The 11,987-nt window shown below is 71.2% G+C and overlaps 1 protein-coding gene across 1 annotated transcript; it reads left to right on the top strand.

Annotated features, from left to right (window-relative positions):
- The first annotated feature begins 3,092 nt into the window (after positions 1–3,092).
- Positions 3,093–11,915, top strand: CLCF1 (cardiotrophin like cytokine factor 1). Its single transcript, XM_084522542.1, has 3 exons — positions 3,093–3,428; positions 9,548–9,714; positions 10,747–11,915. Exons 1-3 carry the CDS (start codon positions 3,401–3,403, stop codon positions 11,236–11,238), a joined length of 687 nt encoding a protein of 228 aa, XP_084378668.1. The 5' UTR covers positions 3,093–3,400; the 3' UTR covers positions 11,239–11,915.
- Positions 11,916–11,987: the final 72 nt, after the last annotated feature.

The following is an 11,987-nucleotide window of genomic DNA, read 5'->3' as shown; positions in this document are numbered from 1 at the left end:
CCCGCCGCTCCCTCCCGCCGCGCCGCCGCCGCCACCGGCCCCGCTCCCGCCCGCCGCCTTCCCATTGGCCGCCCGCCCCGCTCCGCCCCGCCCCCCGCTGCCTCGCGATTGGCTGGCGCGGATGATTGACGGCGCGCCGGCGCGCCGCGAGCCGCTGCCCGTCACGTGACCGCGGGGCGGGGCCCTTCGCCCGTCTCCCTCCGCCCCGCCCCGCTCCTCGGCCGCCCGCGAAGGGGCGGGCCCCGCCGGGCCGGCCGCCATTCTATTGGGCGGCGGAGCGCGGGCGGCGCGGCGGATTGGAGGACAGGCGGAGCGACGTGCCGCGCGGCCAATGGGGCCTCGACGAGCAGAGGCGGGGCGACGCCGGCCGCGCTCCCCTCCGCCGGCCCTCGGGCCACCGGCCCCCCGCTGCTGGGCTCCGGGGCCGGGCCGGCGGGAGCCTGCCCCGCGTGGGGCTGCTCGGCCCCGGGGCACGGGGCGGGGGCCAAGGGGCGGCACCGGGTGGCCCTGGGGAGGGGGGGGGCAGGGCTGCGGCTCCCCGGGGCGAGCGGGACCGGGCTCGGGACCGGACCCCAAAGCGGGGACCCCCCAGTAGGGCCCCCCCCGCCCGTCCCGTCCCGTCCGGTCCCGTCCCGTTACCGGGGGAGCCCCGCGGCGCCGAGCACTGCCCCCGCCGGCAGCCCCCGGGACCCCCCCAGGGGGTGAAACCGGCCCCCTGCCCGCCGCGGGGGGAGCGGAGCGCACGGGGGCACCGGGCACAGCCCCCCCGGGACCCCCCAGCGCCAGGGCTGGGGCAGCGCCGCCTCCCCCCCCCCATACACCCCCCCCCGGTAGCCCCGGCAGTGCCCGGTGGCCCGCTCGCCCCAAGCCGCTTCGCTGCCCCCCGGGGGCGCTGAGCGCTCAGCCCTGTGCCGGTGCCGTTTCTCCGCGCAGGGGCTGTCCGAGCAGTTTGGGGTGGGGGTGTCTGTATTTAGGGCTGGGGTGCTCTTGTTGTGCTACGGGGATGCGGTTGCTCCGTGCTGAGCCCCAGCGAAGCCACCCTCTGCCTCCCAGCCCTCGCAGCTGCCGTGCAGGGCTTTTGTTTTATCCAATTTTTTTTGGGGGGGGAGCCAGCGCAGGCAGGGCTGCGCCCCTTGACATGACAGAATCCCCCTCTGCCAAAAAAAGGGGGCGCGAGGCTCACCTCTGCCCCGGCACGCGCTGTGGGTCGCAAGGGGAAGGGGCTGGCCGCGTGTCCCGAGCATTTCGGTCACTGGTCCCCCCCCCCGGTGGTCCAGCCGCCCAGCCGAGCCGTCCAGGGGGGCTCTGCACCGTGCTCGGCCCCCAGGGTCCAGCCCAGCGCCCCCGGCCCGCTGAGGGGTCCGGCAGCCTCCATTTGCAGAGCGGGGTCGCTCCTCTCGGGGCAGGTTGATCGCAGCCCAGCCGCCTGGCAGCAGCCTCGCAACATCCCCGAGCAGCCGCTCGCGGGGCCGGGGGCAGAGGGCTGCGCAGGGCGAGGGCGGTGGGCGACTGGGGCCGGTCCCCGGGGGATTGGGGCCGGTACCGGGGCACTGGGGCCGGTCCTCGGGGGATTAGGGCCGGTCCCCGGGGCGCGGGGCCGGTCCCCGGGGGATTGGGGCCGGTCCCCGGGGACTGGAGCCGGTCCCCGGGCGAGTGGAGCCGGTCCCCGGGGAATTGGGGCCGGTCCCTGGGGCGCGGGGCCGGTATCCGAGGGGTTGGGGACGGTCCCAGGGTTGTTGAAGCCAGTACCCGAGGGATTGGGTCCGGTACCGGAGGACTGGGGCCGGTACCCGGGGTGCTGGAGCCGGTCCCCGGGGGATTGGGGCCGGTACCCGGGGGATTGGGGCCGGTCCCCGGGGCGCGGGGCCGGTATCCGGGGGATTGGGGACGGTCCCAGGGGGATTGGGGCCGGTCCCCGGGGCGCGGGGCCGGTATCCGGGGGATTGGGGACGGTACCCGGGGCGCGGGGCCGGGGCCCACCGGGCACGGGCGGCAGGACGGCAGCGATGCGCACCGGGAGCTCCGCCGGCAGCCGGTGTGGGGGTGAAGAGGGGGGACACCGGTGCCCCGACGGCGCCGGGCCGGGCGATGCCGCGGCCGCGCTGCCGCCGCCGCCGGGGGCTCGGTCACCTGCCGCGGCCCCGGGGCAGCGCCGAGAGGTCCCGTCGGAAGCGAACGGAGCGAGGCGAGGGGCGGCCGGGGCGGCGGGGCCGGGGCGGCGGGGCCATTCGCCGTCCCTCCGGCCGTCCGGCCGTGCCGCCCCCCGCCCCGCACCGGCCGCCCTTCCCCGGCGCTCTGTCTGTCTGTGTGTCTGCCTGCCTGCCTGTCTGTCTGTCTGCCTGCGCCGCCTCTCTCCGCCTCTCGCTCCCCCTTGCCCCGCGGCGGGGCGGCAGCCTGGCACCCCACGCCCCCCGCGCCCCCTCGCCCCTCGCCCCTCTCCCGTCGCTGCCCTCCCCGCGGGGAGCGGGGCCGCCAAATGGGAGCTCCCAGCCCGGCCCCGGCGCAGCAGCGCGGCCGCCCCGCAGCCCCCCTGCGGCCAGGACCCCCCGGGCCGCCGCCCCCATGGATTTCCGAGCAGGTAGGAAAAGGAGCCCCCCGCCCGCCGCCCCGTCCCGCTCCCCGGCCACTAACAAAGGGCGAGCGGCAGCCAGGGCCCCCCCCGGGAAGCGGGGAAGAAGGGGAGGGGGGCGTGAGGAAGGGGTCATTCCCCCCAACCCCCCTTTTTTCCCTTCTCCGGTGTCGTCCCCCCCCCCTCCCCGGTTCTGGTCCCCGTCCGCTGCCCCGCGCGCGGCGCCCGGTCCGGCCACAGCCTCCCCAGCGCGGCCGCGGAGCCCGGGGGGAGCCCGGGGGAGAGGGAGGGGAATGAATGGAGCCCGCTCTTGTGTACAATTGCATCAAATACATTCTTGAAAGCAACCTGGTTCTGCTTAACACTTGAATTTCGGAAAAAAAAAAAAAAAAAAAAAAGGAAAAAAAAAAAAAAAAAGGGAGGCAGCAGCTTGGAGAGAGGGTGTATGCGAGCTCGCGTTTTTTTTATTCTTGCATTCCTGGACACCAATCAAAAGAGCAAATCAAGGGAGGTGGAAGGGGGAAAGGCAGTGAGCGAGGGAGCCGGAGCGTGGTGCAAACCGTGCACACACTCACACACCAAAAAAACACAGCCCAGACAGCTTCTTCCACCTAACACCCAAGCAAACACAAACCAAAACAAATAGGGAGAGGAAAAAAAAACAAAAAAAAAAACAAAAAAAAACCACCCGAGCGAGCGCGAGCGAGTGCGAGCCAGGGCAGAGGAGAGCAGGCAGGCTTCGCCGTCAGCGCGGGGCTCGGGGCTCGGCGCAGCACCAGCCCCACGCCCGGGCTCCTCGCGCCCCCTCCAGCCCCGCGCCCTGACTCTACTATGCTAAATGTGGCCGGGGAGCCCCCAGGTAAGAGCGAGGGGCCGGGGGCAGGGGCGGGGGGCTGCTGCGCCTGGCGCGGCTCGCTGTGCCGAGCCGCTGCTGATTTTAATTTGATTTGATTAAAACGTCTGTCTGGCTTTGGGATTGATTTAAGACTTTCCCCCTCTGCCTCCTTTTTTTTTTTTTTTTTTTTTTTTTTTTTTTTTTCCCTTTCTCTAGTTCCCTCTTTTCCATGCATGTTTGTGATTACCAGGGAGGGAAACGCCGCTTAGCACGGAGAATTAAAACCCAGGACTGACAGAGGGGAGGAAAATGAAAGTCCCTGGGACTCGGGGGGCAGGAAGAGCCGCTTCTCCTGCCCGGGGCTCACTCGCGGGGCAGGCGGCGTGAGCGCAGGCATGTGCTGCAGCCTCCGAGCCCCACCGGGACGTGGCTGACGCTTTCGGGGGGCGCTGGGGAAATGCCCCCCTCCGCAGAGGGATCCCGGCACGCCGCCACTGCCCCGGGGCTCCGGCCACAGCTGCCGGATGGCTTTGTTACCCCGGCCCTGGCGGCTGGAGCCACCCCGGGGGCCCTGGGAAGACGGGGGGCTGCCGGCCCCATGGCGCGGAGGGGCTGCGTTGGGGCTGCCTGGCGCAGAAAGGAAGGGGAAAAACGCTGGAAAACAACCCTTAAAAGGTCAAACTGTGGGCGCTGTCGGCCGGGCTCCCGCCTCGCTGGGCGCGGGGCTGGGGACACGAGGCCGGGGCCAGGTTTTGTTCAAGCTCCCGCGGAGCCGGCGCGCCTTGGGGGAACCAGAAAAGTGGGGCCGGCAGCCGGGGGCTCCGGTTCCTGGCCCCGTCGCGCCTCTGAAGCCCGTCCCCAGCTCGGTGGAGGTGGCGGGGAGCCGGTGGCACCAGGAGGCTGCCGGCCGCGGCCTGCGGTCAGCCCGCGGCACAGCTCGTGGCGGGTGAGGGAGGGAGGGGGATGCTGAGGGCCGGCCGCCGCTCCGCTCCCCGTCTGAGGCCGTCCCCAGCCCGGCGATGTCCCGGGGACGGGGCTCGGGGATGCCGGGCTCCCACCAGGAACCGGTATCCCCGCGCCTCGTTAGCAGGCTGCGCGAGGGCACGGTCCCCGCGCACATCTGGGCTGCATTAGCCCCAGCCCGCGAGCAGCCTCTGAAGGGAAATGCAGAGGGCTCTGCTTACAGGGCTGCGCCGGGGGAAGATTTATGCCCTGCTAAGTGGCACATTTCGCCATAAATCACCCCCTTCCCTGCGCCCACCTGCCCTGCTGCCGGGAGCTGCCTCCTCCTGGGCTGGGGGGGGCTCATCCTGGCTCTGTGGCCCCTCGCGTGCTCGCCAGGTGCCCACGCAAAGATCCCAGCAGGCACTCACAGGGACGTGCTTGCGCCCACCCGCCCTCACCGGCGTAGACGAGGCGTCTGGGTGGCCAGCTCTCCCACTTGTGCCAGCGAGCCACCGGGCTGGCAGTGCCGTGGGTCTGGCTGGCCCGTGGATGATGAACCCTTGCCTGGTGCTACCGGGGCAGCGGGGCGTGCATCGCTGCCCCAGCACGTGAGGTTTCCCAGGGCACAGCCATCCCCACCGCGCCTGCCAAGCGTGGCGGCTGCTCCCCTGCACACCCGCCGGCAGCGTGGCACGGGGCGGCTGGAGGGAGATGCCAGCAACGGCGGCGGGTCAGGGGCTGACGGCACCCACAGCACCCACGGCACAGGGCTCGGTGCTGCCATGCGGGCTGGCACCGGGAGCCCCAGCTGGCCCCACACCCCCAGTCCCCCCCTGTGCTGGGAGCTGCCGCTCCCCTCCCGGGCTCGGCCCCCAGCTTGCCGTTTCCGCTCCAGGCCGGAGAGGGGCCAGGCTGCCTTTGGCGCTGGGCTGTCCCTGGCTCCGCCGCCGCTCCCATAAAAGCTCCCTCGGCTCTTTGTGCTGTGGCTGCAGGCACAGCCGCCTTGGCCCTCGGCGCCACAGGGGATGCGGGTTGGGGTGCCTGGCGTGGGAGGGATTTTTGGCACTGTCAGCCCTCGTGCCAGGAGTGCCGGGTGGGTCAGTGGGCACCCGTGGTGGGTGCAGCGAGGATGGGCACGGGGGAGGCTGTGCCGTTGTGTCCCGCTGGCGTGCGTGGTGGTGCACGGCAGTGCGTGCCGGGCAGGAGCTGCGGGTGCCCTCGGGCAGCACCATGCGGGGCCGGCCCTTGGTGCAGGGTCTGGTTGGGATTAGGGGCCTGCGCCCCTGCCTCCGGTTGAGGGGGGGGGGCTTCCATCGTGCCGCTGGCTGGAGCCGGATGGGAAATCCAGGCCCAGCTAATTACGGCCTCGCTGGAGTCTCCCGTGCACGGATGCATTTATAAACACACGGAGGAGACAGGATGTAAACACTCAGCGCGGGCTGCAAGCTCATGCATGGCCGGAGGGGCGCGGGGCCGGGCTCCCCCCTCGTGCTCCCCTGACGCCCCTGGGGATGTGGCTTTGCTCTCAGGGACCTGCACAGGGCGCAGCAGGGCAGGCACGCTACAACTCCTCCTCCCGGCCAGGCCTGTGGCAGGTCTGGGGGATCCCCACTGCTCCCCGCTGCCTCTCACTGCCGGATCTGGGGGCAATCTCAGCACTTTGGGTGCAGGAGAGATCAGCCACAGGGTGCCTGCATCCCTCCTGTCAGCGTTCGGGGACCGCAGGACCCGGCGTCCAGGTGCGGGGAGCAGCGTCCTCACGCCGGGCCCACGGGGCTGCTGTCAGTGTTACAGCCCCGGGGACGCGAGGTGTCCGTCCCGGCCCATCCTGCCCGCAGCATCTCCCGGCCGGCTCCCCGCCAGCGGCTGGCGGCGGCTGCCACGTTGTGCAAGAGCCCGTCCGTGAGGGCGCGCGGGGAGAGCCGGGGTCGGGGCAGCCGGGGCCGCTGCTATTGTCTGCTCCGTCATCGCTCGCGGGCTCCACGCTGCTCCCCGCTCCTCAATGGCGCGCTCACGCTGGCTGCCGTGGGACGTCCCGGCTCTGTTCCCGCCCCGCGGCCGGGCGAGCGCCGCGGAGGGGCCGCACTCCCAGCGGTGCCGGGCTCCGCCGTCCCTTGGCCGCCAGCCCATCAGATACGGCAGCTCCCGCCGCCGCCTCGCCGCGCTCGGGGCTCTGGGCTGCGCGCTGGTGCGAGGGGCCGGCAGGGCGGGGGTCCCCCCTTCCCCAAAGCCTCCGGAGCCGCTTTGCTCAACACTTTCGGGAAAAGCGGCGCTGGCAGCTTGCGGTCACGCCTGACCCCGGCAGCTCGCTGCCCACGGCGTGCCCAGGGAACAGCTCAGCGCCGCACAATGGCAGCGCCGGCTCGCGGGGGGGCCTGCTCGGCGGGGGGGGGGGCAGCATGGGCAGGCCCCCCCTGCCCCAGCCTCATGGCAGGGCTGCGGTTCTGCCGCTGCCTCCCTGCTCCGTGCTGTCCCACGCCTCCAAAGCCACGCGGGTGGTGGCCCCGCCGTGACGCACGGGGGCACGGCCGGGCGAGCTGTCCCGGGGCATTGCTGGCGGCCCCCTCGGTGCCCGCAGATCCCCACCCGTGCGCTGGGGCAGTGATGGGGGGAGGTGTGCTGCTGGCTGGTGCTCGGGGGGGGTCAGCTCCCGTGGCCCTAGCTCTCCACCTGCCCATGGGGCCGGCCCCGCAGCCGCTCCGTGCTTTGCTTACGTGGGCCGGGAGCATCCTGGCCCCACTCCAGGGCCGGTTTTGAAACCCTCGGGCTCTTCCTCTCGACGTCACTGGGATCCAGCTGTGCCGGCCCCGCTCGCCGCCTGCCCCCCCCTCCCTGCCGGGCCCGGGACTGCGTGGCTGCTGCCTGTGCCGGTGCTGAGCCCTTTTCCACCCAGTGCCGAGCTGTCGCGGCCGAGGCGGGTGAGGGAGAGCGGCTGCACCGCGCTGGGCTTCCCGCTGCAGTCACCCCGAGCAGCCCAGGGCTGTGCCCAGAGCCACACGGCCAGGTCGGTGCCACCGCTGTGATGCCACCACGGCCAAGCATCCCAGCCACCACCCAGCCCCAGACATCCACATCCACCAGGCGCTTCCCTGTGCCCCCCTTCATCCTCATCCTCATCTCCACGCTCCTGCAGCCCCGCACCCCAGCTGCCTGCCTGGGAGCTGCCGGCTGCTCCGTCCTCGTCCTCATTCCCCCCCCGCGCCCCTATCCTGGCCCCCCCAGCTCTGTTTGCCTTGGCCGCAGCAGGGCTGGGGCCGGGTGTAAATCCCTCTCTGGAAACCCGAGCCGGTGGCGGGTGAGGGTCCCGCCGGCCCCGCTGCGCAGTGCGGGGCTGCGAGCGCCTGTGCCGGGCTCGGCCACGGTGGGGCCGGGCCAAAGCAAACACCCGGGGGCGGGTGAGTCACCGCCATGCGGCCCCCCCCCCGCCGCCCTCGGCCCACGCTCGCACGCACACTTGCACGCACGCAGCGGGACCGCGGTGCGCCCCCCACGCTCACCGTGCCGGGACCCATGGGCTCGGCCGTGCGCGAGCGGCTCCGCGTGCTCCCAGCGGCATGGATGCAGTGTGGGGGCACGCGGCGCCCATGAGGTCACCGGCACGTGCAAGGGTGTGCGCGGGGGCTGACATCAGTGGCACACGCCGTCACGGTGCGTCTCACGTGTGCCGTGCACAGAGGGTCTTGTGCTTGCGCGGTGCACCACGCTTGCACAGTGCACGGCACTCCTCCGTGGCGCGCGGCACGTCTTTGTGCTGTATCCCACGTCTGCGCCGTGCCTGCCACACGCCTGCAAAGCGTGCCACGAGTTCATGGTGCACATTGCACGGCTGCACAGTGCCTCACGCGCACGGTGCCTCGTGCGTGCAGGAGCTTTGCGCAACGGCACCTGTGCAGGGCACACCGCACGCCCTCAGGGCACCGTGCATCACCAGGGGACGGCATCCCGCGGCCGGTGGGCGCAGCCGGGCCGGGTGCCACGCGCAGGGACTGGCGCAGCCGCAGCCGGGGCGTCCCCACGGGCCCGCGTGCGTCACTGGAGCTTGGCTGCTCCTGGCTTTCCAAACCTCCCGGCAGCGTTTGACGGGGAGTGGTGACGTGTGAGGGCACCGCAGGGCTCCCCGCCGCCCTCGCCTCCCTGGGGGGCCTCCAGGGGCTGCCCGTGCCGGGCAGGGCTGGGAGCTGGGAGCAGGGCCGTGCCGTGCGGGGCCGTGCCGCGGCGTGCCGGCAGTGGGATGTCCCCGCGGAGGAGGTGCCGGGAAGCGCGGCAGGGCGCGCAGCGAGGTGCCAGTTGGACGGAGCCTCCTGGAAGCGGCCGCGACCTCTCGGTGAGCGGGGCTGGCTTTCGTAACCCGCCCTGACGTCAGGGCGCTGGCGTGGCCCGGCCGGCGGTTTCCGGCAGAGGCCTCGGCAAAGGTTGCCCCGCGCCCCAGCCGCCCTGCGGGGTCCTGCCCCTGACCCCTGCCCGGCCCCTGGCTCCCAGCAGGGCAGGGCCAGATGGGATGGGAATGGGGACGGGGACGGGGATGTGGATGTACTGCTGCAGTCCCGCAGGGTGCCCAGCGTGCTGTGATTAGGAAGGCAACCAAGCCCGCTCCGGCATTGGTGGTAGGTGACTCGGCGTTCCCAAATATAACCCGGGCGTCCCGGCGGGAGTGCAGCAAGCAGCGTTTGCTCGATTCCATATAAAGGATTGTTTCTGCAGTCCGCGGTCGGCAGCGCACAGAGGAGAGGCCGTGCTGGGTGGTGGTCCCAGTGGTGCTGGTGGGGACGCTGGGGTCCCCAAGGCCCCTGCTGCACCAGTCCGGGCTTCCCGTGTGGATGCTGAGCGGCTCCGCTCCATGCCCAGACCTTCCCTGCCTCAGTTTCCCCGGGTGCAGGATGAGGCTGGGGCTGGCGGTGAGCGTCCCAGTGGCACAAGGTCCCTGGGGTGGCAGGGCGTCCCTGTCACCGGGTGAGAGGAGGAGGTCTTGGGCGCCGTGGGCAAGCCCTGACCTCGTTGGGGGGGGTCTGCGTCCCCCCACCCAGGGAGGGGGGGAGTGCAGCAAAGCTCTGGTGGAACCGAGTGGTGCAGCCGCCAGGGTGCTGCCACATCCCCAACACCCCGGGGCCCATCACACCCCACCGGGGTGCCCGGGGGTGTCCAGTTTCCCCCTCCCCGTGCCGCAGGGACCCCCCTGAGGCAGCGCCGTGTCTCTGCAGGAGACTCTTGGGGGATCTTTGCCTTCCTGTGTGCTGCGCTCTGCAACCTGCCGGCAGTGCCCGCCCTGAACGGCACGGAGGAGCTGGGCGCCGGCCAGTCCATCCAGAAGACCTACGACCTGACCCGCTACCTGGAGCACCAGCTCCGCACCCTCGCTGGCACCTATGTGAGTAGGGGGCTCGCCCCCCCCCCCCGGCTTGTCCCTCCCCCATCTCCCTATTGGCACCGCAAGCCTGGGGACCTCCTGCTTTTTTCTGCGTCCCCACTAGCTTGGGGACCCCCCAAACCTCTCCACGGTGCAGCATCGGGATGGGGGTGGGAGTGCACCTGTATGCATGAGGCTGTGGGTCTCCACCCGTGCTGGAGGCCAAGGAAATGCCTCATCGGGAGAGGCACAGGGCGGCTCCCCCGGCCCCTGCCCTCATCCCAGGTCCAGGCATGGGGCGCGGGCATCTGCACACCCCTGGCTCCCTGCCACCGCCTCTCCCTGCCCGCCGGCGGCACCGGCCCACGCGGAGGTTCCCTGTCTCTGCCCTGACGTGCCCCCGGTGCTGCTGGCGTGGCACAGCTGGAGGTGCCCCGGTGCCATTGCTGTCCCCCCCCACTGCATGCAAGCTCTGGTTGAGCTCCCTCGGGTGCTCCTGTTGTCTGGATGTGGGGAAACGGTGGGTACGGGAGGGGGAACGTGGAGACCTGGGATGTGGGCTCATGGGGAACCGTGGATGTGGAGCTCGGGGACACGATGCACAAGGGGACGTGGAGACTGGAACACAGTGGGCACATTCAGCAGGGAGCCACGAACTGGGGGTGTCAAGCACATGGGGAACTGGAGACATGGTGGGCATGGTGCTTGAGGACGTGGTGGGGCAGGGAGAGCGGGGTAGGGGACAGGAACACGGTGGGCACAGCCAGCTGGGGGGCATGGGGATCTAGGCAGTCAAGGGCATGGAGACCAGGGATGTGAAGGACAGGGAGAGGCGGTGGACAGGGGCACGTGGAGACCTGGGAGGTGCTGGGGATGTGCAGCTGGGGGCCATGCAGAGCGGTGACACAGTGGGCACGGAGCCCAGGGGCACGTGGGCAGGAGGACGCAGGGACACGAGACGCGCTGGGCACGTGGAGCAATCAGCTGGGGACACGGGGGACAGTCCCACCCCGGTGTCCCCCAATTCCTGACCCCCTCCTTCCCTCCTTGCAGCTGAACTACCTGGGCCCCCCCTTCAATGAGCCCGACTTCAACCCCCCGCGGCTGGCGCGCGCCGAGCAGGTGCCCAGCGCCACGGTGGACTTGGACCTGTGGCGGGGGCTGACGGACAACGCGCGGCTGGCGGCCAACTACCGCGCCTACAGCCGCCTGCTCTGCTACCTGCGCGGGCTGGATGGGCAGGCGGGCACCGCCGAGCTGCGCCACCGCCTCGGCCACTTCTGCTCCAGCCTGCAGGGGCTGGTGGTCAGCATCGCCGGCGTCATGTCCTCCCTGGGTTACCCGCTGCCCACCGGCCCCGCCGGGCCCCCGCTGCCCCCCGGCGCCCCCGCCGCCCCCAATGACTTCCTCAAGAAGATGGACGACTTCTGGCTGCTGAAGGAGCTGCAGACCTGGCTGTGGCGCTCGGCCAAGGACTTCAACCGCCTCAAGAAGAAGGTGCCGCCCGCCGTGGTCACGCTGCGCCTCGAGGCCAGGGGCTTCTGAGAACCCCCCCCTCCACCGCTTTGCCATGGTGGGGGACGGGGCCCCCCCGAGGCCACCCCACCAACGCCTTGCTGTGCCTTAACGGATGGGGCTTCAGAGCCCGACTGCCACCAAAGCCACCCCACGTCCCCACCAACACTACTGTGCCTTAACAGATGGGGATCCTGTCCCAAAGTGCCACCAAGCCCACCCCACGTCCCCACTGCCAGCTCACTGTGCCTTGAGATACGGCGCTTCTGACCCCAAAGCGCCACCAAAGCCACCCCACACGTTCACTGTCACCTCACTGTGCCTTAACGGGCAGGACTTCTGACCCCAAAGTGCCACCAAATACACCCCACATCCCCCCCCCCCCACCACTGTGCCTTAACAGAGGGGCTTCTGTCCCTAAGTGCCACCAAAACAGCCCCACATACTCACCACCACCCTGCTGCACCTTGACAGGTGGGGATCCTGACCCCAAAGCGTCACCAAAGCCACCCTGTGTCCTGTCTCCCCCCACCACCGCTGTGGAGATGGCTTCTCACCCCCCGAGTGCCAGCAGAGCCACCCCACATATCCATCACTGCCTTGCCATGCCTTGAGAGATGGGGATCCCACAACTTAATGTGCTGCCACGGCCACCCCGTGTGCTCACCTCACCGCGTCCCAAGGGACGGGGCTGCCTCGTGCCCCTGTTCCCAATGCTACTCGCCGCCGGCCCCGTGGGGCTGCCCCATACCCGTGGGGCTGGGGGCAGCGGTGCCTTC

The sequence above is a fragment of the Aythya ferina genome, assembly GCF_964211825.1.
Source record: "Aythya ferina genome assembly, chromosome: 5".
NCBI classification, from domain to species: domain Eukaryota; kingdom Metazoa; phylum Chordata; class Aves; order Anseriformes; family Anatidae; genus Aythya; species Aythya ferina.
This window is presented reverse-complemented; position numbering and strand designations above follow the sequence as displayed.